Below are 25,233 nucleotides of genomic sequence, written 5' to 3' on the forward strand. Positions count from 1 at the left end.
ACGTACCGTCACTTCAGCGGAGGTGGCATTCAACAGCCACCTCCTGCCAAAGTCCTCAAGGCAGGTAAAACTGGTTCCAGCTTTGCTACAATGCCTTTAATTCTACATTTACTTTGCATCTTTTCCATGGGGAAGTAACCCAGAAAGTTTGTGGGTTTCTGTTGTTGGGTTTTTGTTTTGTTGTTGTTTTTGTTCTTTTTTTTTTTTTTTTAAATCAAGTGAGATGATCCTTCACTGGCTGGGGAGGAATCTATTTGTGTGGTAACTGGATAACTCGTTATTTGGACTACACAAAACTAGAATAAAAGTTTAAGTTTAAAGAGCTTAAAATAAAACCGCAAAATTAAACCTTTACTTCAGAAACAGTCAACAAAAACACACAATCTACTCAAATCTTACTTTTCTGGCAGTGGTTGGTGGTCCAGCAGCGGTAGTTGTACTCATTGTTAATAGATGTCTTCTCACACAATGGCTTCTCTTCCATTGTTCCTGGACACAAGTCCCCACATTCCTTTGGAGGTTTATTCCCAACGATGTAGTTATTGGACACTGCATCTAGGATGAGAGACCAGTCCACCGTGGAGAGGTAACACAGGTCAGAGTTCTTCTCAATCCGTATGGCCCCACGGGTTATGTTCCTCAAGTTGTGAAGCCCAATCTCTTTAAGATTTGTCATTTCAAAGATAACCAAGGCATAGTTGTAGAAGAGGTTCCTCCCACGAATGACTGTGAGGTTGGGGAAGAGATCGCTGAGGCTTTCCAAGCCTGCCACACGGAAGAGCAGCAAATAGTCAGTTATGACAGTGAGCTTTGGGAAGCGGAAGTTGCGGTAATCCTCTGCTTTAGAGATGAGCAGAATTTGAAGGAAACCCTCAATTACCGTACAGTTCTCCAGGCGTTTCAGCTCATGGATATCATTGCGAATGTCAACATTTGGCCCGCAAACTGAAAATGTAAAAGGAGACAGGAAGGTTAGTAAATAAAGCATTTTTAAGCCTTTTGAAATTGGAATGCAAGTAGGATATTCTGATGGCCAGAAGACTTTTAACTTCTTAACTAGGTTACGATGTTAAAATAGAAAATGCGTACTTGATTTACACAGCTATTGAATATTCACCTAATTTAACCTATCACTATAAACAACAGCAGGACCAGCACAGAGATGCAAGCTGTCTGTATTCTGCAGCAGACAGGGAAATGTTGTTTTATTACTGCTGTTGAAAAGAGCTACATAGATTGAGGAACATAAAGATAAACCAAATGCATCTGCACACCCTGCTTCAAATTACATCATGACATGCATGACCAGGCCAGGGGTTCAACCACATGACTCCAAACAAGTTAGGTAATACAGAGATCCACTGGTCATTACATTACTAACCGACCCGCTACCCCCCTTAAGATACGCACACATAAAGGGGAACACTTTCCAGAAAATTACAACTTGTTTCTCAAATCACTCATTCTTCCCAGGGTCACAAGCCAAACTAGCCCTAATTCCTGAATGCGAGTCCTGCAACAGATCAGCAACAACACAAAATCCACAGAAAGCTGGTCAGCACTTCCTGCACTGTGAGCGGGAAGAAAAGAAAGTGCTTGGACTTGTAGCTAATAAACTGAATTCCTGTGTTCCAGTGAGCCAAGTTTCACTGATTTTGACAGCAAGATACAAAAAAGTTTTTTGAGTTCTAAGAAACACGGGGTAAATTTATTTACAAGAACACACAGCATCACAGTGAGGAATTTCCCTTCAAACAGCTGACTGAACTCAATGCACTCTCAAGAAAACAATGACCAAAAGGATTGTTCCCTAATAAATCTCTATATTAGGTCTTTCCCTATTAGACACGTGCCACAATAAAAATTTTAAAGGAGCTGGAAGAAAACTGTACTAATAATGTAATAATGAGACACATAAAATGCACTTTGATGTAAAACAAAGAACTACAGAGTGTAGAGAGCTGTTGTTCTTGGAAACTCTCAGAGTTGGTCTTCTGTGGAAAACATGGAAAAAAAGAATCCCCAGAATAGATAGTAAGTTGCTTGTAAGCAAACAAAGTAAAATGCCAATTTACTTAAGCAACCCAAAACTTAAATAAACCCCAAGCAATTCAATTTTGTGAAACGTTCTCTTTTTATGCGTGCTAGGCTTAATTATTTTAACAACATTTTTTCCTCAGACAAGGAAAAGGTCTAAACAAACACTGGAGCCAAAAAACTTAAATTCTAACCCAGACAAATTGTCCAGAGATTCAGAAATTGCCCTGACAATAGAAAGCAGTCCTTCCATCCCACAACACTTATCTAAGGCTAATAACTTAAGCTAACAAAGGATCCAGAACATGAGCATGCTAAAACCACAGCAACTCTAATATCTGACAGGACTTAAAGACTTTTAAGTCTTTAAAAGACTAAAGGACTTTCTTGTTAGAGGGACAACGTAAAAAAAAACAGGGCGAGATCTTTGTTAAGAAACAGATGTTTTCTACACAAACTATTACCTAATCTTCCTTCTGTAAAGATCCAAGCTGAAAGCAGAGGCTGTTAAAATGTGACTTGCTGCACTAGAAGCAGCTATATGCAAGAAAAGTTCATTCCTTAAACCTTTAAAAAGAAAAAAAAAAAAACAACACACCAAAACTAATGTACGAACAGTAACACTTGGCCATCACGACCCGTGAGACAGGGAATCCCCATTTCAGTATATACTGACTACAGAACAATTGCACACTAGTGCCTGGAACACGTGTCAAGGCTTTATCTTCAGGAAAACCTTAAGGTGAATGGGTTGGCATTACCCAGCTTTAGAAGCCAGATGGGAGAGGGGGATTGGTAAAGAACTCCAAGACAGTGGATCTGCTAAGAGATGTACTGGTCCCATGCAGCAGAAGTGAGGGCTTCTCTCCTGAATCTGTAGGAAAGACAATCTCAACCCAGACTAAGCTGGTCCCAAGTCTTGCTTTCAACTTCTGAAATTTTCTTCTAAAGTAACCATCCCTCCACCTGCTCTCAAGGGACAGTGCCCTCTGCCCAAAGCACAGCCTGACAATAACACGAGTAGATTTACACTTTGACATTGGGCTTCTCTTTTTCAAAAAAGGCAAGTTAGAACACACAATGTTTTTCCAATTACACTGTTTTAGTTTCGGTCTCTACCTGCCGACAGGACAAGGTGAACAGTATGATTCCTGTTATGGCAAAGCAAAAGTAGCAAAATTTATTTAACTGCCATAAAATTTTAGAAAGCCTAACCGCTCCAAAGCCCTTTATTTTGTTAAAGAAATAAAATTTGCACTTGCGCTGACATTTTGTAGGCAAGGTTCCAGAGTGATGGGTTTAAAAACAGCTGAGTTACAATACCCTAAAGAACAATTTGTAAGAGAAATGGCAGCAACCGTTACCTAAAGCATTATATATCTGTTCATGCATCTTTTCTGAGGCTGGGCTTTAAAAGTCATATTGCTTTTAGCTTTATGTTTGTTTCAGCTTGAAAGTTACTTAATTTTAGATATTTAATGCTTTTATAAATCAATGAGATTTCTAGAACCTTATGGCAAAAGTATGCACTCACTTGCCTCAATTATGAAACATCATCCCCTTAATACGAAAAAGGATAAAGTTCAGTGGGCTCTAATGTTAGAAATCGATTACAGATGAGCATGCTGCTGACATTTTTGATTTAAGAACTTATTAGTTTATCTAGTGAGTTATGCTTTGCAGAACTTCACGCATATAATGAGAACTGCAGAGACCCAAACATGAAATAGGACAAGCATCTTGGTCCATACTGACATTTGGAAAAAACAGTTCCAATTAAAGCAGATGGATCTTTTTTAAAAAAAAAAAGCAAATTTCTTTTAAAGTTCACATTGTTCACGGAAGTTAATTATACCACAATGCATCATCTTTTTCTCACGTTTTTCTCACTGCCCTGAAAAGGATTATATGAAAAACAAATTAATCAGAGCTCAAAGTCAACTACAATTTCCATTTGGCTGTGTTGTGTTTTCTTTGGATCTCATTTTAGAGAAAGCTTATATGGACTTACAATATAAACTGGTCTGTCAGACAATGAAGTGCACATAAAATGCTCTCTAGAGCATTTATATTCCATTTAACAGCTTTTGATATTCCAGGTTATAGAGCTTTTTTAATATGACTACTATAACTTACCTTTGTTTCATGTTTAATTCAGAATTGGAAGTTAACTATTACGCATTTATTTTGTTCACTAACAGAAAATAAAAATGCAACATCTGTTTATTACCCTGCCCCAATAGTTTTGGGTCTTGGGTAGATTATAAACACCCAGGATAATTACCAGTGGTCAGATTCGTGCTGTTTTCAGTCAGCTGCTTACAGATTTCCAAGCCTTTCCTTAAGCTGCCTATCATTTCTCAGACTCATTCTAAACTAAGCACCTAATTCTCAGTGAGAAATTAGTTCATTAAAGTAATATTTATTTGTTTAAAAGATAACTCCCCAATACAGCAAAATACCAAAGAGAAGCAATGCATTCTTTACCTAGAGGAACACAAATGCTTCCCTGGAAGTAGTGCTTTAGTCCAACAGCAGCGAGCTTTACCTACTATCCAACAAGAAGCCCAACTTGTGCTCTTTTTTCTGGGAGCATCCCAGGGGCAAGCTGCAGGGCATGTAAACTTCCAAAGGGAATGGAAAAACCCACTCCACACTAGTGTCTTTCTGAGGACCTGCAGCCCATTCCTAGTTAGAGGACAGATCCAAGCCTGATCATGTAACTGAGATGGGGTCAATGAACTACCAGGAAAAATGATGGCACATAACAGGTTCATATGATGAGAGTAATTAATGTGACCTGCAGCCTACTCCTTCATCTGGCAGAATCTCCTGGCAAGTCTCCTTTCTAAGTGCTGCTCCAGGCTGGGGCACCAAGGAGCAGCGCAGAGGCTGTGAACACACATGCACGCTGCACAGCACACAGGCAGCAAGTTGACACCAGACTAAAGCAAAGCTGTGTGTGACACACAGAGCTGAGAGTAGTAGTTTCTTCTTGACCTTAACTATGATTTCCTAATGCTCATTTTGATCATAAAAAATGTTTTGACATAGAGAAGAACCTTGCCACCTTGAGAAACACCTGCTATTTAATCATCATCTATCATCAGATAATCATTCACACCATGCAGCAGGTCTTCACCCTTTTTATATATCCACTAGTTATTTCAGGTCACTAGCTACTCCTAAAAGGACCTGCCTCTTGCCCTTCTGTGTTTCGAAGGAATCATTCCTTTTGCAACATGGCACACTATGAAAGAGAAATCAGCAGAAATCAGCAAACTTCTGCTTGCTACAGCATCTGTCACAGCTGTTCACATATTCATAGCAGTTAATATGTTATCAATACTAAGGTGGTAGAGGGCAGGATTGACAGTTCACACATCCACTGTTTTTAATAAGAGAAGAATTCATTTCCTACAAGAAATGGTGTAGTTCTTGCTTTCAAATTGTATATTCCTCCCAGTTACTCCATCTAGAAGTTCTAAAGAAACACAACTATGCTTAGGTTTTTCTTGAAAAAAAAAATACACCCCTTCATATTTTAAGCCTTGCCTTTGGCCCTTTACTTTTTTGGGTAATGTTAAAAGGTTGTACTACACTGAATGGTCTCACTATCCTCTCAAGTAGCCAGAAATTAAATATGGAGCAACCATCACTACCTGGCGCTCTCAACACCACAAAAAGTCTTAGACAAAGCAGCACCAAGGCAGCTCTTAGTCATCCCAGCACAACCCTTTCGCAAGTCTAAGGCCTTTTCAACCTAAGTCTGCTCCAGCTGGGTCAGCCTTTCCCTAGCAACAAGAACTTGTTCAGCCTGTGCAGTCATTTTTATTTCTGAAATGAGAATCAGGATAGACCGCTTGCCATTAACACCTAACTAGCAATCTTGAAATCAACTCCTGGTCACCTTTCTCCTGTTTTGTATACTCATGGTGTGTTACCAAAGCAATTTATGATTTCCCCTTCTTTTCCCTCTTTTGACTTCCTTTCTGTGAAAATTGTCTCCTTCAGAGTAGAGATGCAAAGTTTTATCTTAAATGAGGAGCCTGGACACCTTCAGCTTTTCCATTTAAAAAAGAAACTTATCCCCTCATGCTGGTTGCTGAAAGGAAGCGCTGAAGGTGCAGAAATTGTTCTAATTCCACATCACCTTCCTGCCCAGGGGTTAAAACACCCATTCTGAGGACAAAGTCTGTGATCCACAAGGTTCAAAAGGGTTTTTTTAAGGCAGGGCATGAGGTTGCTCAACTTCTCATCTACCCTGAAATTCTGTACAGTGGTAACAAGTACAGTATGTTACCATCAGTGTTGGATGATTTCCTACACAAAGAAGGAACTACAAGGCCTAATACAAAAACCAATTGTGGCGAGTTCTACTTTTAGCAGAGTAGCTCGCTCACACCACCACCACCACAAGAAAAATCTCACTTTGCCAATCATGGCTTTTTCTGAGCACACTCCACTTCAATGAGAGGTCTGCCTTCCCAGACAGCTACTGCTACTCTCTGGTCAGCTAAGAGCTGATGCTACTGAACACAGTAACATTGCTCTCTCCCAAACTCCTCTAATGAAAGATGCTTGACCACGTCATCCTTCAGTAGTATCAGCTCAGAGCTGTGGGTCTTTCTGGGAGATCAGCACATCTTCTGTGTTGTCATTTATTCCCAACAGAGCCACTTCCTTTTCATCATGTGTTTTTTAGTTTATCTATGGCAGGTACTTATTAATAAAAAAAAAAAGTCCAAAGCAGCTACTGAATGTGGCTGCGGTCCAGCAGCCCTCATCCCAGGTCCACAGCATGCAGCATCCTTTTTAAGACGAGCATCTCCAGTTACCATACCTCTCTTGTAACTGTAACAAAGAACACATTTATTGCATTGGGTGGATTTAGATCTGCGTAACGTATAATGGCCTACATATTGACATGTTTACTATATATTGGATCAACTCAATAGAGGGGTTGTCTGGCACAGTGGAAAAAACCCAATGGCTCAAGAAAATTCCTTGCAGACACTTGAAGGTTAAAGAAAAAATTTGGCTGATGACAATGTCCTAATCTCCATGTCATCTGAAAAATTGGTTTGAATCCGGTTAGGTAAAAGGAACTAAACACACGATAAAGCCCATCAGCAGATTTAAAAGGAGCCTCTTTTCTACACGACTGCAATTGCTCAGAAGAGAAGCAGGAGGACACATCAGTGGAAACAGAGAGGGAATAGTCTGAAAAGGTTACGCCCATACAGATTATAAACAGGGGAAAATAAAAAACTTGACCTTAACTTCTCTTCATTCTTACTGCTAAGTATTATGCTTGTTTTAAGAAAACCATCAGGACTGTCATACAGCCGTGAAGAAGAAAAATCTTTAAGTGCTCTTATTCAGTCATCGCTGAACAGAGAGGTACTGCAGTCCATGGCCTGGTCTTAAGACTAGTTTGTTCCTGTAGTTTTACTCCAAGACTTGGAAGGCAAAGGTAGAAAGACTGCGAAGGAACCGATTAGCAACCACAATTTCCCTTCGAGCCCACGGAAAGTTTCAGCATAGCTGCACCATCTGCAGACACAGGGGAAAAAAATTACTACAGAAGTCTAAGGATTCTTTAATTGCATACTATGCACAGAAGAAATTAAATGTGGAGTTCACAGAAATCAGTGGTTGGAGAGATTGCTTATGACACTTTACATTAACACAGGATTCCACCACCCACTAGCTCTTGGTTTTGCCTTCATAGTGACACTATGAATGAAATATATATTTTAGTGTCTTTAATGTACTTACACAACCTCCCACAAAATTTCTGTACTCTTTAAGCTCACCTATCCTGCATGCGTCACATCAATCACTAGATCTCTTCCCAGGGAAGCCAGCTTTTGTATTACCTCTTGGGATGTCAGAACCAGTAACAAGGAGGAAACTAAATCTACACCACATGATTCAAGCTGTCTCCCTAATCACTGAACTATTCCTCTTCATTGAATACACTACGTAAGTGGCTTTACATTTACCAAGATTTTATGAAGTTACATCTTTCTGCATGGGGTGGGGGGGATAGATAAAAAGCACCTCACAATCCAGAAAACGTCAACCATTTTAGCTTTTGCTACGCAAGTCCATAATTGAATTTCAAGTTCTGTATTTCTAGCACTACGCTGCCATCTTGGGTTTGCAAAACATGAAAGGGAATACTCAAACCCAAACAAAAAACCAACTGTTTCCATTTGAATATAAGTCTTGAGAACGTTCTTGTTTACACATCTAAGGCTCAGGAAGAGGGATTGGGGTTTTTCTTCATTTAATTGAAAGTTAAGCTTTGGAGGACAAAGCTAGACCACTATCATCTTCTAAACACTCAAGGGACTGGAGATTACATTGCAATGTACCTTGTCATTTCTGAGAAATATAGTCTATTATCATTAATCTACCTTGTGTCACTCATCGCTCCTAGCAATCTTTTAAAGAATTCTTCTCTCCCAGATTTGGAAGGAAAAGTGGGTCACAAGAGGCCCAATCAAATTTGGCCCAAATACCTTAAAAAGTGACTGGATTCCCCCTCTCCACACGTGTTCTCGTTGTCTCCCATAGCCCTTAGAAAAATACACACATCCTACTTTAATTTTCTCTTTTACCACTCTACTAACTATATATTCCCAATCCAAGGGCCACTGTGTTACCAAGCTGACCAGAACAAAACATTCACAAAAATAACACACAGGAGGACTACAACCCACATCACAAACTCAAACTGTCTCTGCCTTTTTGCTCTTGCAATTTCAGCTGTCATTGGCTAAAGATATCTCTGGCATCGCTGCTTTCAATGAACTTCTTCCAACTTCCCCATAAGTTTACAAAAAAAAAAAAATCAGAATAAATCACATTGCTGTCCCTCATCTCACTTGCTTTCTCTCTGCCAACATTTTACTTTGAATGTCAACAGGAACAGCAGCTTAGCAAAAATGGAGCCAACAAAGTGAAATGAATCCCTTTAATAATATTGATCGATGCCTTCCCTACACAGCTCATCAGAGCAAGTGGGTCTAGATTTAGCCTAACTCACGTGAAAGCATCCTCATGACAAAGCCATCCCCAAATTAATCCTCTCTCACCAAGACTGCACTGGCCCAGCACATCCCTCAGGGGTTCCTCTGAAGCCACATCTGTTACCTCCTACTACTGAAATAGCGTAACGTGAGCGAGCAGCTCAGTTGGCACGGATTTCTGTTCGTCCTCGTGCGTACACAGGGCAAAAATGGAGGAAGGTATTGTAGAGCTAGTAACATTCAAGTGGCTGACCTTGCATGACCACCCCAGAACCCCTGGCTATCAAACCAAGTAAAAGTAGCACCAAACTTTTAACTCTAATCTGTAGTGCCCAGGTTATGGACACCACCTGCAAGATTCTCTGTCACTCAAACAAAGAAGAAAAAAAGACAAAAAGCTAACAAAAAGATCAAACCTCCAGTAAATTCCTCATCCACTAAAGAACAGTATATGTGAAACATTGAACGCCGTTCTTTGAGCATTACGGTTGGAGCTGAACACTTGAACCTTTGGCAAGACATTTCTGTGTATTTACAAGGAAGGGAAAGCCGTCTGAAGCACCAGGTGAATGCAACTCCAGAATAATTCCATAAACTACATTGCAACACTTCAGAGTCACGGTTTGGTGAAGTTCGTCAGCTTGTGAGAAAACTGTCAAAGTCAAACAAAAAAAAACTGCAGAAGAAAACAGGTAATGCCTAAATCACTAAAGATGAGCTCCATCCTCATAGGAAGAAAGACAGACTTCAAACCTCTGCACCCTTTCTTACCCTGCATTATTACTTTTCTGACAGCACCACAAAATAACAGCGTGCCATACAAAATACATAACATAGAAGTGAGTAGGTGGCATGTTGTCACCAATAACTAGGAGAGTAAAAGTTTTTTTTAACTGTCATAATAATGTTTAAACGCTATCCCAGCAGATTCAGTCTAATGCCTGCTAAAGCAAAAATGGAAGACTGAAATTACAAGCTGTTTATAACACTGAATTTATGTTTCACAATCTGTGATGACAATAGAGCTTAACAGAAATTGTCCCTCCTGGGGACTGTTCTTCTCCACCTTGAAAAAAAAAAAAAAATACTTGTGTGCATTATTTTATTTATTTATTTTTAAAACAGTTGTCTACACACCCAAGTGACTCAGCAACTGGCTGACAGAGACCTATGGGATATACACTTAGGTAGCCGGGATAAGCAGCCAATTCTTCCAGAATGAAAATTCATCATGTGGCTGGGCTCAGCAACTCCCATTTAGGGAGACTTTACTGTGCTTTTAGCTGCCCGCTGAGTTGTCATCCTGCAGTAATCGAGGAAACCACCTCTCTTTAAAGGTTTTTGGGGACTTTTTTTTTTTTTTTTTTTTTTAAAATGACTGGGGTTGTCCTATGCTGGGACAGGAGTTGGACTCTTATGATCCTTGTGGGTCCCTTCCAACTCAGGACATTCTATGATTCTATGACTGGCCAACCAGGCAGATCATTCAGGCTTCACTACAAGCAAACTGACAAAACAGTTTCATAACATATAATTGCATCCATAATGGTCAGCGAAAGGATTTAATAGAGAATCACCGGGAACTTATACTTAGATTCACAAGAAAATTAGAAGTCTGATGCAATTACTCTTAACAATATGCAACACACAGCCCTACTATCCTGTGCTAACCATCTCCTTCTGTGATGAAACACAGAAATCCTACATTCTCTGGCCTTCCATAGTCATATTTCTGTTTTAATAAACTAAGACTTCCATTAATCTTATATTTCCACCTGAACAGAGATTTCAAATAGTGTAAAAAAAAAAAAACCAAAAAACAAACAAAAACCACAACATCTAATTGCACAGAAGAAAAAAGAGAGTGCTATCAAACTTCATTTACCAGAACAGGGAGCTCTCCCACCCCTCCCTTCACATGGCACCTATGCAGCTTAAAATCACCCAAGTCATGCTGTAACCTGCTTTCTCGAGGCAGTTAAAATATGACCAACTTGCAATCCCCAAAAAGGACTTTAAAGGTATTAAATTACATACACACAGGTGCTGTGGGGCTTTCCAGTCATGAGCTAACTAGATTGAAAAAAGAACCTTCCTCTCCAAATACAAGGTAAAAACACATGGGTTGGCACCAGAGACAAGGTGACTAGTAGTTCAGGTCTTATCAACCAAAAACAGTTGCACCAGAACACAATTTAATGCAAATACAAACCAAAGTAGCTGTATCAGTAGGAGTTCTTATGTGAACTCACTTTTCTGGCCAACTGGATGCTTTTGACTCGCTTTTAGTATCACAAACACAGCCCAACCAAGGGAAGTGTCCTTTATACTAGAACAGCAGCATTCACACAGGGTGTTCATTATCTCAGAGGCATCACAGCACAATAACCAGCACGAAAAAAAAAAAAAAACAAAACACACCTCTGTGATACCAGTCAAGGTGAGTCTCACCACAAACAAAGCACCCTTAATGCACACAGGTGAGAAGCAACCAGATAAACAGGGTTAAGCATAGAAAATTAGAGCCCTTTTAGGCACAGCCAACTACCAGAACTCCAGGTTTTCATTTCGCTGAAGATGAAGAAAAGCTTCCAATCCTAACAATACAGCCACTTTGTATTGTGCAAGATAGACAAAAAAAATGTTACCTGATGTTCAATAGATACCATCTCTCAAACAGAGGGACCATCAGCAGAAGTAATTCTGCACTTCACGAGAAGGAAACTGCCATACGGGCAGAAGCTGCTCACAAGGCTTCAGAATTAGGCTACAGGATTGTATCAAAGAAAATCTCTCTCTGGATCCAGACTACTTTACATTCATCAAAGCTTTGGCAAGACCACTGCTTTCGGACACAAGGAGGATTCACCAAGCTCTGAAATCCCAGAACTAATTACAGCATCCCGCATCCTCTCCCCGCCACCTAAGTATAGTAAAACTATACAGTAAAATAGCTACCCATGCTGTAAACTAAGGGAAGAATCTAGTCTCCACTGCAAAGGCTGTGCCACTACAGCCACACCAGAACCAAAAAAGAGTTCTTCTGCCTGTAGTTATGATTTGCCTGCCCCAACAACATTAAGTCACACCAGCCAAACAGCTCCTGCCAACATAAGCTGCACCTACGGGGCGGGTGTTTGATGGCATAACTACATTGGGTAACAGTGCCACATACACATTTAAACACAGCTACACTGCAAAGCTTTAAACTAAGTCTGATCTGAGAAAGAAAAACAGAAATTAAGAGGAAAAAAAAGAGCATAGGTAAAAAGGATCTGAACAGAAAAACACAAAAAAAAAACTCTTTTCCAACTGCTAGCTTAAAGGTAAAATCATCTGGAGAGCGCAGCTGATGGACAGTCCTTGGCCTCACCTCACTTGCCCGACAGCTCTACTGGCCTCTCATTGCTGTTGTGAAAGCAAACCACGGTATTTGTGCAAGACTAGTTGGTTCCATGTTAAGAAAACACATCTGAGCAGACTGTGCTTTTCTTTACCACATGCCAGCTTCATTCAACTTCAGATTCAGAAACCAGGACTTGGTCTCCTTATTTCCTCCACAGTTAACCAGCGATTTAGGACACAAAGAGAAAGTCCTGAATTCACAAACTGCCCCCGTATCTGTGAAAGGTCACACACAGTCTTTAACAGAAAATTTTCTAGTCCGCTTTGGAAAAGACGACCACCCAAAAAAGGGAGTCCTCCAGTGACAGGAATGACTGTGCTGGGTAGCACCACAGCCATAGTCATCTCTGGTGTCTTCTGTGGACAACAAAAGCAGACTTGTCCCCATCATCATCTTCCCTTACCATACTCAAACTGCTAGAACACATCTACCTGCCCTTCCTTTTCACTCTTTTTTTTCCTCTCTACTTGCCCAAGACAGGGGCTTACCTTGACACAGCCAACAGCCGCCACAGTGTAAAATGCTTTTGTGCCTGATAAAGTCACACACATTAGTGTCCCAGCTGCTCCGGTTCCACCCAGCATCTTTGCAAAAGCCCCTATTAGCCACCTCAGCTGAGAAAAAGCTGCGAACTAGAAAGTCAACACACAGACATATTTCCAAGCTACATTTGGTACAGAGGACACAGGAAGACAGTATCCTGTAAACAACACTGAAGAGTCATGCTTTAATCTCAATTCAAGATACCCAAAGTTAAGTTAAACCAAAGAAGAAAGTAAAAGACAGCACAAATGAATCAGAACAAAACTCCTCAGTGCCAAAGTGGAGTCGCTTCAGTTACACTGCCAAAGTCTGAACGATCTTGTTTCCAGCCCAAGTCATATTTTGATATTCCTCACCAAATCAATCCAAAAATCCCAACTAAGACAACTAGTGCAGGAAAAGTAAAGAAAAAAAAAAAAGAAAAGAGGTAATCTGAAGTAACACACAGGTCAGTGATCCTCCTTAAAATGCAACACATGGAATAGACTCTATTTAAAGAAGTTTATAAATGGAACAGATAAAAACAAATAATTTAAAAAAAAAAAAGACTCCAAAGTAATCTTTGTTTTGGTGTGAATATGTACCTACCCATTCTGGGGGAGGTGAGCAAGAGACAGGAATGGGTCTTTGCGGAGACTGTTAACTTATTAAAATATAACAAAAACAGAGCAGCTAGTGAACAAACACACCAAGTGAACTCCAGTCATATTAACCAATCACCAATCCAAAGGATGATGTTTTATCTGAAACAAAGGCTGGTCAAAAGGAAGTAAAGAAAAAGATACCCATCAAAGAACAAAAAGCAGGTCTGAGCCCTGAGCCAGCAGCAAGACTGCACCAAAACTTACAAATGAAGCATAAAACATCAGACTCTGTAATCCTGCTGCCAAGGAATTATTTACCACATGACGATCAATATTACAATACACACAGAGATATGTATTTTTATCTCAACCTCTGTTTGACCCAGTGCGAGCTACAGACACATTCTCACGCTAATTCACATTCTTCAACAAAAGTCAGGATAGGGAAAAAAAAAAGTTGGAAGCATTTCAGGTTCTCTCTCCTTTCAGCCCATTTCTACTGGATGGTACCAAAACTATCTTAAGAGACACAGTTCAGAAAAGATTTGTGCTACTTGAACACCTGGTCAGTAAAGCAAAGTACTTCAGGATCACAGGAGGTTTTGTTCATGCCATAAGCCAAATCCTGGTTCTGCTGTCAGTCCTTTCAAGTCATTGCCCTTCCTTCATTGCATCCAAAGCAAAGCATCTTTTAAAAATTCCTCTGAAAGGCCTGAACAAGTGCCTAAACTTCCAAGATTTATTCTCTATAGCCTTGAGCAAGAGTGACAGGAAATAAACTTCTCCTCAGTGGCTGCTTTTAAGTTTGGTTTTTTTTTTTTAAAAAAAAAAAAAAAGGCCATCAGTACTAGACCTATGACAAATTTGGAAACTGCAGATCAGGAAACAGGGAAGGAGGGGAAGGCAATGGAGAAAGGAAGAAGTTGTTTGATTTTCAGATAATCAACTTGAAAAATCCTTACTTTAGTGAACTGGTAAATAAGCAATTTCAGATGTTTTGGACATCTTGCATTACCTTCTGAAACATAACCAAGCTCAAGGGAAAAGGGTTAATTATATCCCTTATGCTCCACAGTATTTCAGCAGGCTATGCATTATGTTCTTCTGAAGGGCAAGTTGTTCTTTTATTTATTGTTTAAAACACAAACATAAACACAAAGTGTCCAACACTAAGGTGGCGATTACCACTTTTACTAAAACAGAGAAATACAGGGCTGCAGGCTTTCTGCTGCTATAAAGCATTTAAACCTATTCTGTTTCTCTGGCCTTTTTTTCCCTCGCTCTTCTCTGATACAGATCACAAAAACAACCAAGACATCTGACATACAGGAGAACATCCTGCTGATTAAGAAGAAACAAGAGCACATTACTCTTGAGAGGATACAAAGCACCACTTCCTAATGCATTCTACTTTGTCAGCACAACAGGCTTCTTGTCATTTCAAAGGGAAACTGGTCATATTGATTTTTCCAAAACACAAGTTATTATAAAAATATTATGCATTCAATTGGTTTAACAAAATGCTTTTGTACTGGGACATATCAACACAGATCTTAAAAGCCAAGGTAGAAGGTATCAAGGTGTGGCTTTAAGGATTCGAAGATTCTCTACAAGCAACAGCTTTGAGAACTGCCACGATCACTCTGAAAAAAAGCTCTCCTGAAGCTCCTATAACCCTCAGTAAGACTGAGACATGTCTTAAGCGTGGCAACTCTTACTTCTGAATTCACAACACCCTGAAGAAACATCATACTTCTCTGAAAACTAGTGTCTTTTCCACGCTTCACCAATTCCAACCATGCAACTCAGTGCTCCATGTTTGCTCAACTTTTTCTAGAGTAAAGGAAAGTTCTTTACACCCTCTCAGAGCAATTCATTTCTCTAGTTGTTCCCTTGCAAAAGCCAGACCAACTGAATCACCTTTTCTGAATGTTGAAATCACACACCCAGCCTGTCAAGAAGCCTGGAAGGTTTTTTTTCCTGTTTTGTTTATAGATTTTAAAACCAAGCTCTTTTCAAACAGCAAGATCAACCATCTCTTCCCCCCCACCCCCCTCCCCTCAGTTTTTACAATCCTAAATATGGCAACATCGGGAAAAACTTGTACACGCTTTCCGAGGAAAAAGTAGATTTCTCCTTCTCCTAATTCTTCATTTGTTTTACCACAGCATATCAGAGTGTACATCCATGACAAGTTTCAATGGTTCAAAGACTACCTGAAGAGTCATAAGACAGAACACAGATTGTCCTTTTGCCTTCCAAAATACCACTTCACAAAAATTCTTTAAAATCAGAATTTTGTGAGGGATGCAATAAACGGAGAGGAAGAGACAGTCTTACCTCACACCTCCTCTTATTCCTCCAGGGAACTAAACTAAGTTTTCTCTTCCTAAAGTGATACTTCCAGGCTTCTATATAACTTGCTTCCAAATATAACTCAGAATAGTATATATCCTCCCTTTAATTTCTTCCAACAAATCCCCTTTCAGCAGAATTTACTCTCACATATGCAATGTGGGCAGAGTCTAGTAACGTAACTTAATAGTTCCTAAAAAAAAAAAAAATTGCTAACAGTAAGTTCTAGGAGGGAAAAAAATAAATTTTATATCTTACCTGCGTGTTACCACCTTTCTAATTAGTATGTCAAAAGAGCATTAATCCCATTTCATCACAAGAAAAGAACAAAGCTGCAGAATGACACGATCAAGGATTCATCAAAAGATAATCGCAAACAGTAACAGAGATAGGCAAGATTTTCTCCATCACACAACACTGCTGTCCCTACAACCCATTCTCTGTCATTGTGCGGTCTGACATTCATTCTGCACCCAAACTGCAAAAGAGCAACAGATTTTCCCAGTAAATAGTACCTGGGAGCAAAGGGATTTCAAGACAAAATCTTCCGAGCTAAGTGACAGAAACACAGGTCAGTCAGAGGAGATCTCCCGGACTGAGGAGACTAATGAAAAGTTTCATCTTACACTTCTATCAGTAGCCACTGAAGAAACCTCTTCCCCCCAACCTTGCTGAAGAGCGTATTTTAGTGCCCAGATTATTGTTACTTCCAGGTAACTCAGCTTTGTCTCAAGCCTCCCATCCTGTACACACACCTGTTCTCACCATGGACAATTTTGTGCTAACACCCAGGGCAGCATCGAATTACTTCAGATAGAGTCACTTCCACATTCCACCCTCCAACTCCCCTCCAAGAAGCGATCAGTCACTCTCGGCTTTCACACTTCAGTAATTTTTGGAATCAACAGGAAACGGAGATCAATTGTGATTTTACCAACTCAACAATGACTCATCACTCAACTCCCCTTGGCCCTCCAATTCATCTGTGAAGAGACATGATAGCAAGGCCAAATTAAAAATAGCAAGTCTGGCTTGCACACAATTAACACTCACTTCTTCATCACATTTGCCGTGGATTGAGACATATTCAGGCATCTCGAGAAATTGCCACATTACGACCATCTTTCTCATCTCCCTGTCAGATTCCAAACGCAGTTACAATTCGGCTTTCTTGGCTTAACCAGGAAGAACAATCCATAAATAATATTTATTATATAAACCCATTGTACCGCATCCTCTAACATCCGTTACTCAATTTGAACATGCCTAAGTAAGAGTTAACTCTGCGTACCAGTGTCCCTAGTTAGCGACAACGAATCTTCTATTCTTTATATTATGAGAATATTCTCAAATCATTAGATTTCTTTCTGCTTACATGACCTCCAAGCAAAAAAAAAAACCATGAAATCCAAAGTCAATAAAAAACAATTATTTCATTTACAAAAATAGAAATCATTTTATATAAACCACTTAAATGCATTCTTCTAAAAATAAACTTAATTATGAATCTAACATGAAATTATAAGCAGCACATATTAGGGCAAATGCCTACTGTAATTTAAATAAAGTAAAAATAGTAAGCATATCATTTACTCAAAAGAAGTTTGGACTGGCGAATTCACTGTTCAGTGCTCTCTTGGAGCCATCCTTTTTGAAATGCTAAGATAGCTTTTACATTCAATGGCTACTTCTGTCAGTGTCTCATTTCAGTTTACTCAAATGGTTCAGTTCAACGAGTAATTAATTCCAAATTAAAAGGGACTCCTGCATAGAAACCTGTGAAACAGTCAGCGGGAAAGATCTATTAATGCTAAACTTTTGAGAAACAATGACAAACTATTTTTTCTGCTGATTTTTTTTCAAATCATGCTTGTCCATCACGCTTCAAGTTTTAATTGTCTCAAAATTCAAATCTTCTGCATTTCAATTAAAATTCCATTTTCCATCCAAATAAAGAAAAACACAACTGAGAAGTAATCTACCAGAAAACAAATCATTCGCCATTCTGTCACTTAAAAAGTGAAAATTAAGGATCCGAGCAAATGTATCCAAGGCATCTAATTATTTACGTGAATATGTAGAAACAGCAAATGCTATTCATGTGTAAAAAAGCCTATATTTTCTGAAAAGGTTGTAGTTGTGAATCAAGGTGTTCTAACAGCTGTCAGCCAACAAAAAAATCCAGTTAAAATATGCAAAATGAGATTAAACTTGTGTATTTAAAGCAAGCTCTTCCTGCATGCTATTCTAAGTCACTATGGAAATTACTCACACTCTACCTCATTAAAAGAAAAAAAAACTAATATGCTAGTAGTGCTCTGAGGCCTTCATACTAGGGAAGAAATAAACTTTGAAGGACAAATTGGACCAGAATTCACGACATTTCCACCAGAAGGTTACAAAGCTACACAGAGTTGTAGTGCCCAGTGGAAGCATCAGGACTGGTTTTAATTCTGTAAAACTACTCCATTCACCAAGCACTCAGCCTACAGCTTTCGCTGAAGCACGTCTTCGCTAACCAAGCTCCCCATATTTCAATAGAAATAAGTCAGCTACTTTGAGAAGACGGCTGGATGGTACCAGTACTCCTCACGTTCAGGTTCACAGCCATCTCAGTAAGAAGCCCCTGGCCTTTGCTAGCAGCAGCCCCTTGCCAGCAAGGGGTGGGCTGCGATGCTGCACCCCAGAGACGATGCAGAGAGACTTTCATCCACGTACCGAATGCTCCCTAACCCCAAGGATGGATTTCCCCTTCCAGTCACAGAGTCCTGGGACCGAAAACCACCATTCATGGTACAGACACAACAAGTGCTCCTTGGTGGCGAACTGTGCTAAAACAACCATTTGTTTTGCTTCTCCCTCGTCCGGTTCTCAACCACATGATCCCATCCCCTCAGGCTCTCATCGTGCTGGTGTAACTTGCTGGTTAAATCAGCTGAGAGGACACCAACAAAGCCAGCTGTGCAGTCATGCTCTTCTTCAGCCAAGACATCAAGGAGCCATGTAGCAACGATGGGGTTGGTAGACAGGATGAAGGGTAATGGTTTTAAAGATTTAGATTAGATATTAGGAAGAAATTCTTTACTGTAAGGGTAGTGAGACACTGGAACAGGCTGCCCAGAGAAGCTGCGGATGCCCCCTCCCTGGCAGTGTTCAAGGCCAGGCTGGATGGGGCTTGGAGCAACCTGGTCTGGTGGAAGGTGTGCCTGCCCGTGGCAGAGGCGTTGGGACTAGATGGTCTTTAAAGTCCCTTCCAACCCAAACCATTCTATGATTCTATATCCCCAGCCCCTCTGCTCTTCACGTCTCCCCCACGCGCTTCCCCCTATTAAATGGGATTCACATCATCTCATCTTGCCCGGTCTCAGGGAGGCTGCGAGGGCGTTAAAAACGAAAACTTGAGGCATGAGACACCATGAGCAGTGACAGTCATCCTGAGGTCAGAAGAGTATTTTGATACCACAGTAAACAAGGCCTGCGGCCACACATGCAACAACAAGCAGGAAACACTGAATAGCTGCACGCTTCTGTGAGCAGTCGCTCCTGAAGAACGCAGAGAAGTCCCACGGAACGAACGGTCAGCATCACAGCCCATCCTCGTAGGGAGGCCAAACCACACTCAACCAACCTCAACTTTTGTTTCATTCTAACTGCACGTGACACCAGGTAATCTTAACGGTTGCCTGGGAAGATCTGGGGTTTATTTTTAGTGTAATATACAATCTCCTTATCAGCCAGCTGACTCCAACACCCCCATCCCCATACTTCTGCTAACAGTAGAGTCTTCGAATGGCTGAAAATGCACAGCTTCCCAGTGAAAGTGCCTTCACCTGGATGACAGAGTCACACAAGCATCTCAAGTCATGTCAGTGTTCTAGAAACAAAGTCCTTTAACCACCCCTCAAGGAGAGGATTTCTCTGTATTTTACAAATGGGGAGGGAAATACAGACACCCGGGGGAGGAATACAATTTCTTCCCAGCCCTTGCATACTGTCAGCTTCTGCAGCACGAGATGTGATCACTCCCTATTTTAGCATGCATGACTGCGAAAGTCGTTGCTCACAAAAATTATCTGGTCCCTTTTTAAAATCCAGTTACGGTATTTAACTTCAGGCTTTTCTACCCAACTAGTGGATGGATAGAGGTGAATGCACTGATAACAACATCTTGCTATGATTTGCTGTTCATTAAAAAAAAAAACCCAAACAAACAAACAAGACCCTCCCTCTCAATTTATACTTGTCAAATCAGTATTTAAACAAAACCAAATCTGGAAAGAAAAACAAATGTGAACACAACTGTGCAGCATTACGATACAACATCTGAATCCCGCATTCCAATTCTCTCGCTCTCAAACACTGCAATGTATTGCAGACAAATTTAAAAATAAAGTCACTGATATCAACTACAAAACCACCAAGAAAATCCTCAGACAATGTTGGCTTAGCCAGTGGAATGTGTAATTCTTGCCTCCATACTATCACTTACTTTCATCAAAAATACTGGAAGTATCTTTTTGCCAGGTTCCCCAACTCTAACTTCAATCTTGCTAACACTTCTTAAGTATAGCTGAATAATTCCATTCATATGCAAATTGCACAATAAACCGTGAGTAGCAGCACTTGCAGAGACTCCCTCACAGAGATGAGTATTTACTCTGCCCAAGTCTAATCTGCAATGACATATCTGAAATGAAACAAGGCCCAAAAGGTACAGCCCCAACAATTTACAAAAGGCATATTTTCAGCCTTGATGTTGGGTTTTTTCTTTTACTTTATGGGGTATTTTTAAATATTAAAGAGATGAAAGAACTGAGAGCTGAGATTGCATCTGTTGCCATCACAATTTAACCACAGTCCATGTATTTATACAGTGGAATCTCCAAAATAACACTGCATCTGTTAAGATGACAGTGTTTTTCCATGGGCTGTGCTGTGTTACAGCAGTTACTCCAAACCTATTGCTTTTGAAGTGCTGATTGCGATCCACCCCAAATTCTTTTCGTAATCTTCCTCAAATGCGTTGAATTGTGAAGCTGTTGTTTCTCAGCATGGCTTGGGAACAACAAAACCCCAACACATCTCATCAGTGGGCATTTGGCACTAAAGCCTTGCAGCTAATGCAACATGTTTATTTAAACAATGAACTACCAAAAGAGATACACAAAACACAAACCATGTAAAAGCAGATGTCCATTCCACATGTGTTTCTGCTGAAGTCCAGAACCACCACCACACACACACTCAAATGCATTTCTCTATCCGTGCGTTATTTCTGTAGGATAACAATTGAACCAACTTGAAAGGACCTTTGTTCATTCACTGGTAACGCTGGTTGCATTTTAGAACCAAAGCCCATTGAAGCATATACAAGCTCAAATTTTAAAAGGGACCCTCATAACCTAATTTAAGTATTAAATACATACTACATGCCTCTTGTTGAGAGACAATATCAATGAAAATATTTGTCCTCGTAGTCAGCCTACTCAAATGTGACAAAAATACAAACATTTTATTAGCACACACACAAAAAAGGAAACAGACAAACAAACAAACAAACCCTTCAGTCACCCCCAGACAGGACCCAGGCAGGCTCAAGTCACAGTCTCAAACCAAGCCAAGTCGCAAGTTTAGAACAACAAATATGCTTTTCTCAAACCCCATTTCTGCTCTTTTGTACAGTGACAACTGCACAGACTCAGCCTCCACCATGGGTGTAGCCACGGGAAGAGCTGCAAGAGAATACCAACATAACCTATTAAAACAAAGTCTCCATATCCAAGGTGCATGAGCAACAGGACAAACAGACCCTTTGACTTTTGGCATCCTCCTCCACAGACAAATGGTCATACGCCCCACTGCTTTGCAACTTTCCTTCCCCCAGTCTCAGTACCTCCAAGGTCCAAGGAAGACGACCAAAGTACACACAACAGCAGCAACTTATATGCATCTCAACGCAGTTGGATGTTAATTCCCTCCATACTTCCCAGGAGACACGGCACTTGCGAGGGACCAATAAAATGTACATCCATGTCCAAAAAAAAAGCAACAACCTCCAGCCACAATAAACTGCAAGAAGACATTAACTGCAATCAATACAGAACCACAAGCTGGTTCCACCTGCTGGGGACACAGAACAACCGGAGAGGAGCACCAGCTAAAAATCCCATTGTGGCAGCCAGACACCATCACAATTCCAGTGGGCTCCCTGCTCCAACCCAGTGCATCTGTGAACTCTCAACACAGTTTGTGCCATCCTCATGTTAAGTGTCTCTCTTAACACTGGTTCTCAGCTAAAAGAAAGGCAGAGCCACCCAAAAGCTTAACAAGAACAATCCACACTATTTAACTCCATCAGTATTTGGAGAACAGACCAAATCCCCAGTGGAATTAGCGAAATTTGACTAGAGAAGACAATAGTAACAATTTAACTACACATCAAAAGCCCCAGGAGAAAGCAACAAAAACACCACAACAAAAGTAATCTCTGCACTGGCAAAGAGCACAGGGGATAGGACAAACAAGGTTATTTCCATTGCAATTTCAATTCCAACACTACAGCCAAGTGTTACTTTAAGATCAGCTGAGCAGTACAAATACACGTTTGTTCCTACAGCGCAGTGCCAGTGCCTTCACTCCTCCCGCGAGGTGTCTGCAATGGGCTTTTAAGCCTTTCAAGGTACGTACTACTCTCACACAGAAGGACCCAAGGGGATGTGACAAGAGCAGCAGTGAAGCAAAATGTATTATTCGTAGAAGGACAAAACGTGGAGATGACTCTAAACTGAAGCCAATGCAAATAACAAGGAAACCACCCCAGTGAGATCCAGGGATAAAGCCCTTCTGAAGTTCAAGCCAATCCTCTTAAAAGTTTGGTTACAGACTGTCTCCAGGAGCAGCTGTCACCAGACTCTTCTGAAAAATGTTGTACCCCTTTGATCAAGACTTAGGATTTGAACTATCAATCTCTGTAAGAAGACCTTCCACTTTCAGAAAAACTTTTTATCATTTTTGAGGGCTGCTCTATCACACATCATTTAGGGTTTTTTTCTACATCCCCCAGCCTGTACTGACACCAGGGGTTGCCCCGACCCAGATGCACGACCTTGCACTTGGCCTCGCTGAACCTCATGAGGTTCACATGGGCCCACTTCCCAAGCTTGTCCAAGCCCCCTGGGTGGCATCTCGTCCCTCATGCATGTCAACCCCACCACTCAGCTCGGTGTCGTCTGCAAGCTTGCTGAGGGTGCACTTGATCCCACTGTCCCTGTCATGGATGAAGATATCAAACAGTACTGGTCCCATAAATACTCTCCACATTTCAGCAGAAATGTGTACATAACCAAATACAAAGTGAGCACCTTAGTCCTCCCTGCCACTTCATCTCATCTGTCTTACATAAGAACTGCCACTATAACACAGTTTGAAGATAATGATGTACTCCGTACTTGAGAATCACACATTCAGCCGCAGCTACCTACTGTATTCCAGTAGTAACAAATGGAAGAGATACTTCAAAGAGCACATTATCCCAGCTCTAATTTATGCATGCTCCCTCTTACCATCAAGCCATTTATTTTAAACCTGTCAGATATACTTGTAATGTAGCATCATGAATAATTTAAAAAGTAATCTGTATAAACCAAGTTTATAAACTTAACAGCAGGTACAGTACCTTTCATTCAAGCAGACTGCACTCTGATAAAGTACAAGGGATCTTTGACTATTTCAGCATGTATTCATTTCATGCATTCTCAACTTCAAAAAATTCTTCTTTCCTGCCTCCAATCAAACCCTCTGCTATAGGAACGGTATTGTATAAGTAGCTGACTTAAATGAGTAGTGTACTTATTTGTGAACTCTTCATATTGAAGGAAAAAACTATAAAGCTTCTGGAAACAATCAGTAAAAATGACCCATCACTCATTCAACAGCAGGAAAAACAAACCAACACATGTGAAGTTTGCCTCTATCATTAAGAACTCCACTATTCTCTGCATTTGCCTGATGTTGTCACATTCTGACACTGCTCCCCTCTGCAGGGAGAAGGGATGTTCAGCAAAGGACTCCAAAAAAAGACCACCTGTTAAGAGAAAGTGTTTTGATCAGAGTTGATGCTCACACTTCCAAGTAAACAGAGCTATCTTTACAGCATGTAATGGCACCAATAAGAGGTTTGCAGATAACACTGGCCCCGACTGGTCACAGAGCTATTCCAATAATACATGCCTTGCTGGCAACACATAGCAAACAAACTCATTAGGTCACTGGAACTGGTCAAAACACAAACCTTCACAAAAGTAGTCACAAAAGCAGGACACGTGCCTATTTTATAAACTATTACAGTAAAGCACATACATGTGCAGTTCACCTATTTCCTGCTTAAAAAGTTCCTTATTTGTGTAACATACACTTTTTTTAAAGTCAACAGCATAGCATGAATTTCTTAAAGCACAACCTGGTTAGCACTTCTCTTCAGTGACATTCTTAACGTGAATTACTGCTCCGAGTTGTTATTACAATGACTGTGTCGCTACAAAAGCATACGTTTGCTGTTCTACCAAAATATTTACTAAGTGGCTTTGTTCCTCTAAAGGAATAATCTTAGTACTTTATTGGAGTGTGAAGTCCCTTCTCACTGGGGAGGTCAAAGATGACAGTCTCCTTGAAAAACTATCTGGGGAGTCACTGAAACATATAGCTGCTTATTTCCGCTCATATCATCAAGTCTACCAAGAAGAGAACAGAGTAACAGTAAATGTACATGTTTGGATATTTCAAAATTAATGAATAAAATTATATGACATTAAAGCTTACAAATCAAGCTGTAAATAAAGAAATAATAATTTTGCCTTTCAGCATATTTTAAATAATCCTGTGCCACAAAAACTTCTTGAGGATATCAACATTGAAGAATTGGTGTCTTGAAAGATATCCTAAAGGAACTGGTCATATTTAGCACTTGCAAAGGTTAAAAAGAAAAACTTTCAGCGATAAATGCAATTTAAACCTTCACAATACATCACCATGCATCTCCTTAATTAACGAATAAGCCAAACTATTATCAAACTTATTTAGCAAAAACAAGTCCTGCCTAAAGGAACTAGAGCCTATTTTTGAGTTTAAGGGCTCGATACAGCTCTGTTTGCAGAGCACAGAAACGTATGAATGAACACTGTATGCTGCTAATGGTTTGCCGGTCCTCAAAGTTTGTCTCAGACAGTTCTGGACAAAAAAAGACAAATATAGTACTACAGAAATCAGTCCA

The 25,233-nt window shown here is 40.2% G+C and overlaps 1 protein-coding gene across 1 annotated transcript in view; it reads right to left on the reverse strand.

Moving 5' to 3' along the window:
* The window catches only part of IGF1R (insulin like growth factor 1 receptor), a 190,619-nt gene that overhangs the window by 159,615 nt on the left and 5,771 nt on the right, over positions 1 to 25,233 (reverse strand). Inside the window, exon 2 of the mRNA XM_068409751.1 lies at positions 400 to 945. Coding sequence (XP_068265852.1) covers positions 400 to 945 — 546 coding nt within the window. The remainder of the gene's footprint in view (positions 1 to 399; positions 946 to 25,233) is intronic.

This window comes from Nyctibius grandis, chromosome 11, assembly GCF_013368605.1.
Source record: "Nyctibius grandis isolate bNycGra1 chromosome 11, bNycGra1.pri, whole genome shotgun sequence".
Lineage (NCBI taxonomy): Eukaryota > Metazoa > Chordata > Aves > Nyctibiiformes > Nyctibiidae > Nyctibius > Nyctibius grandis.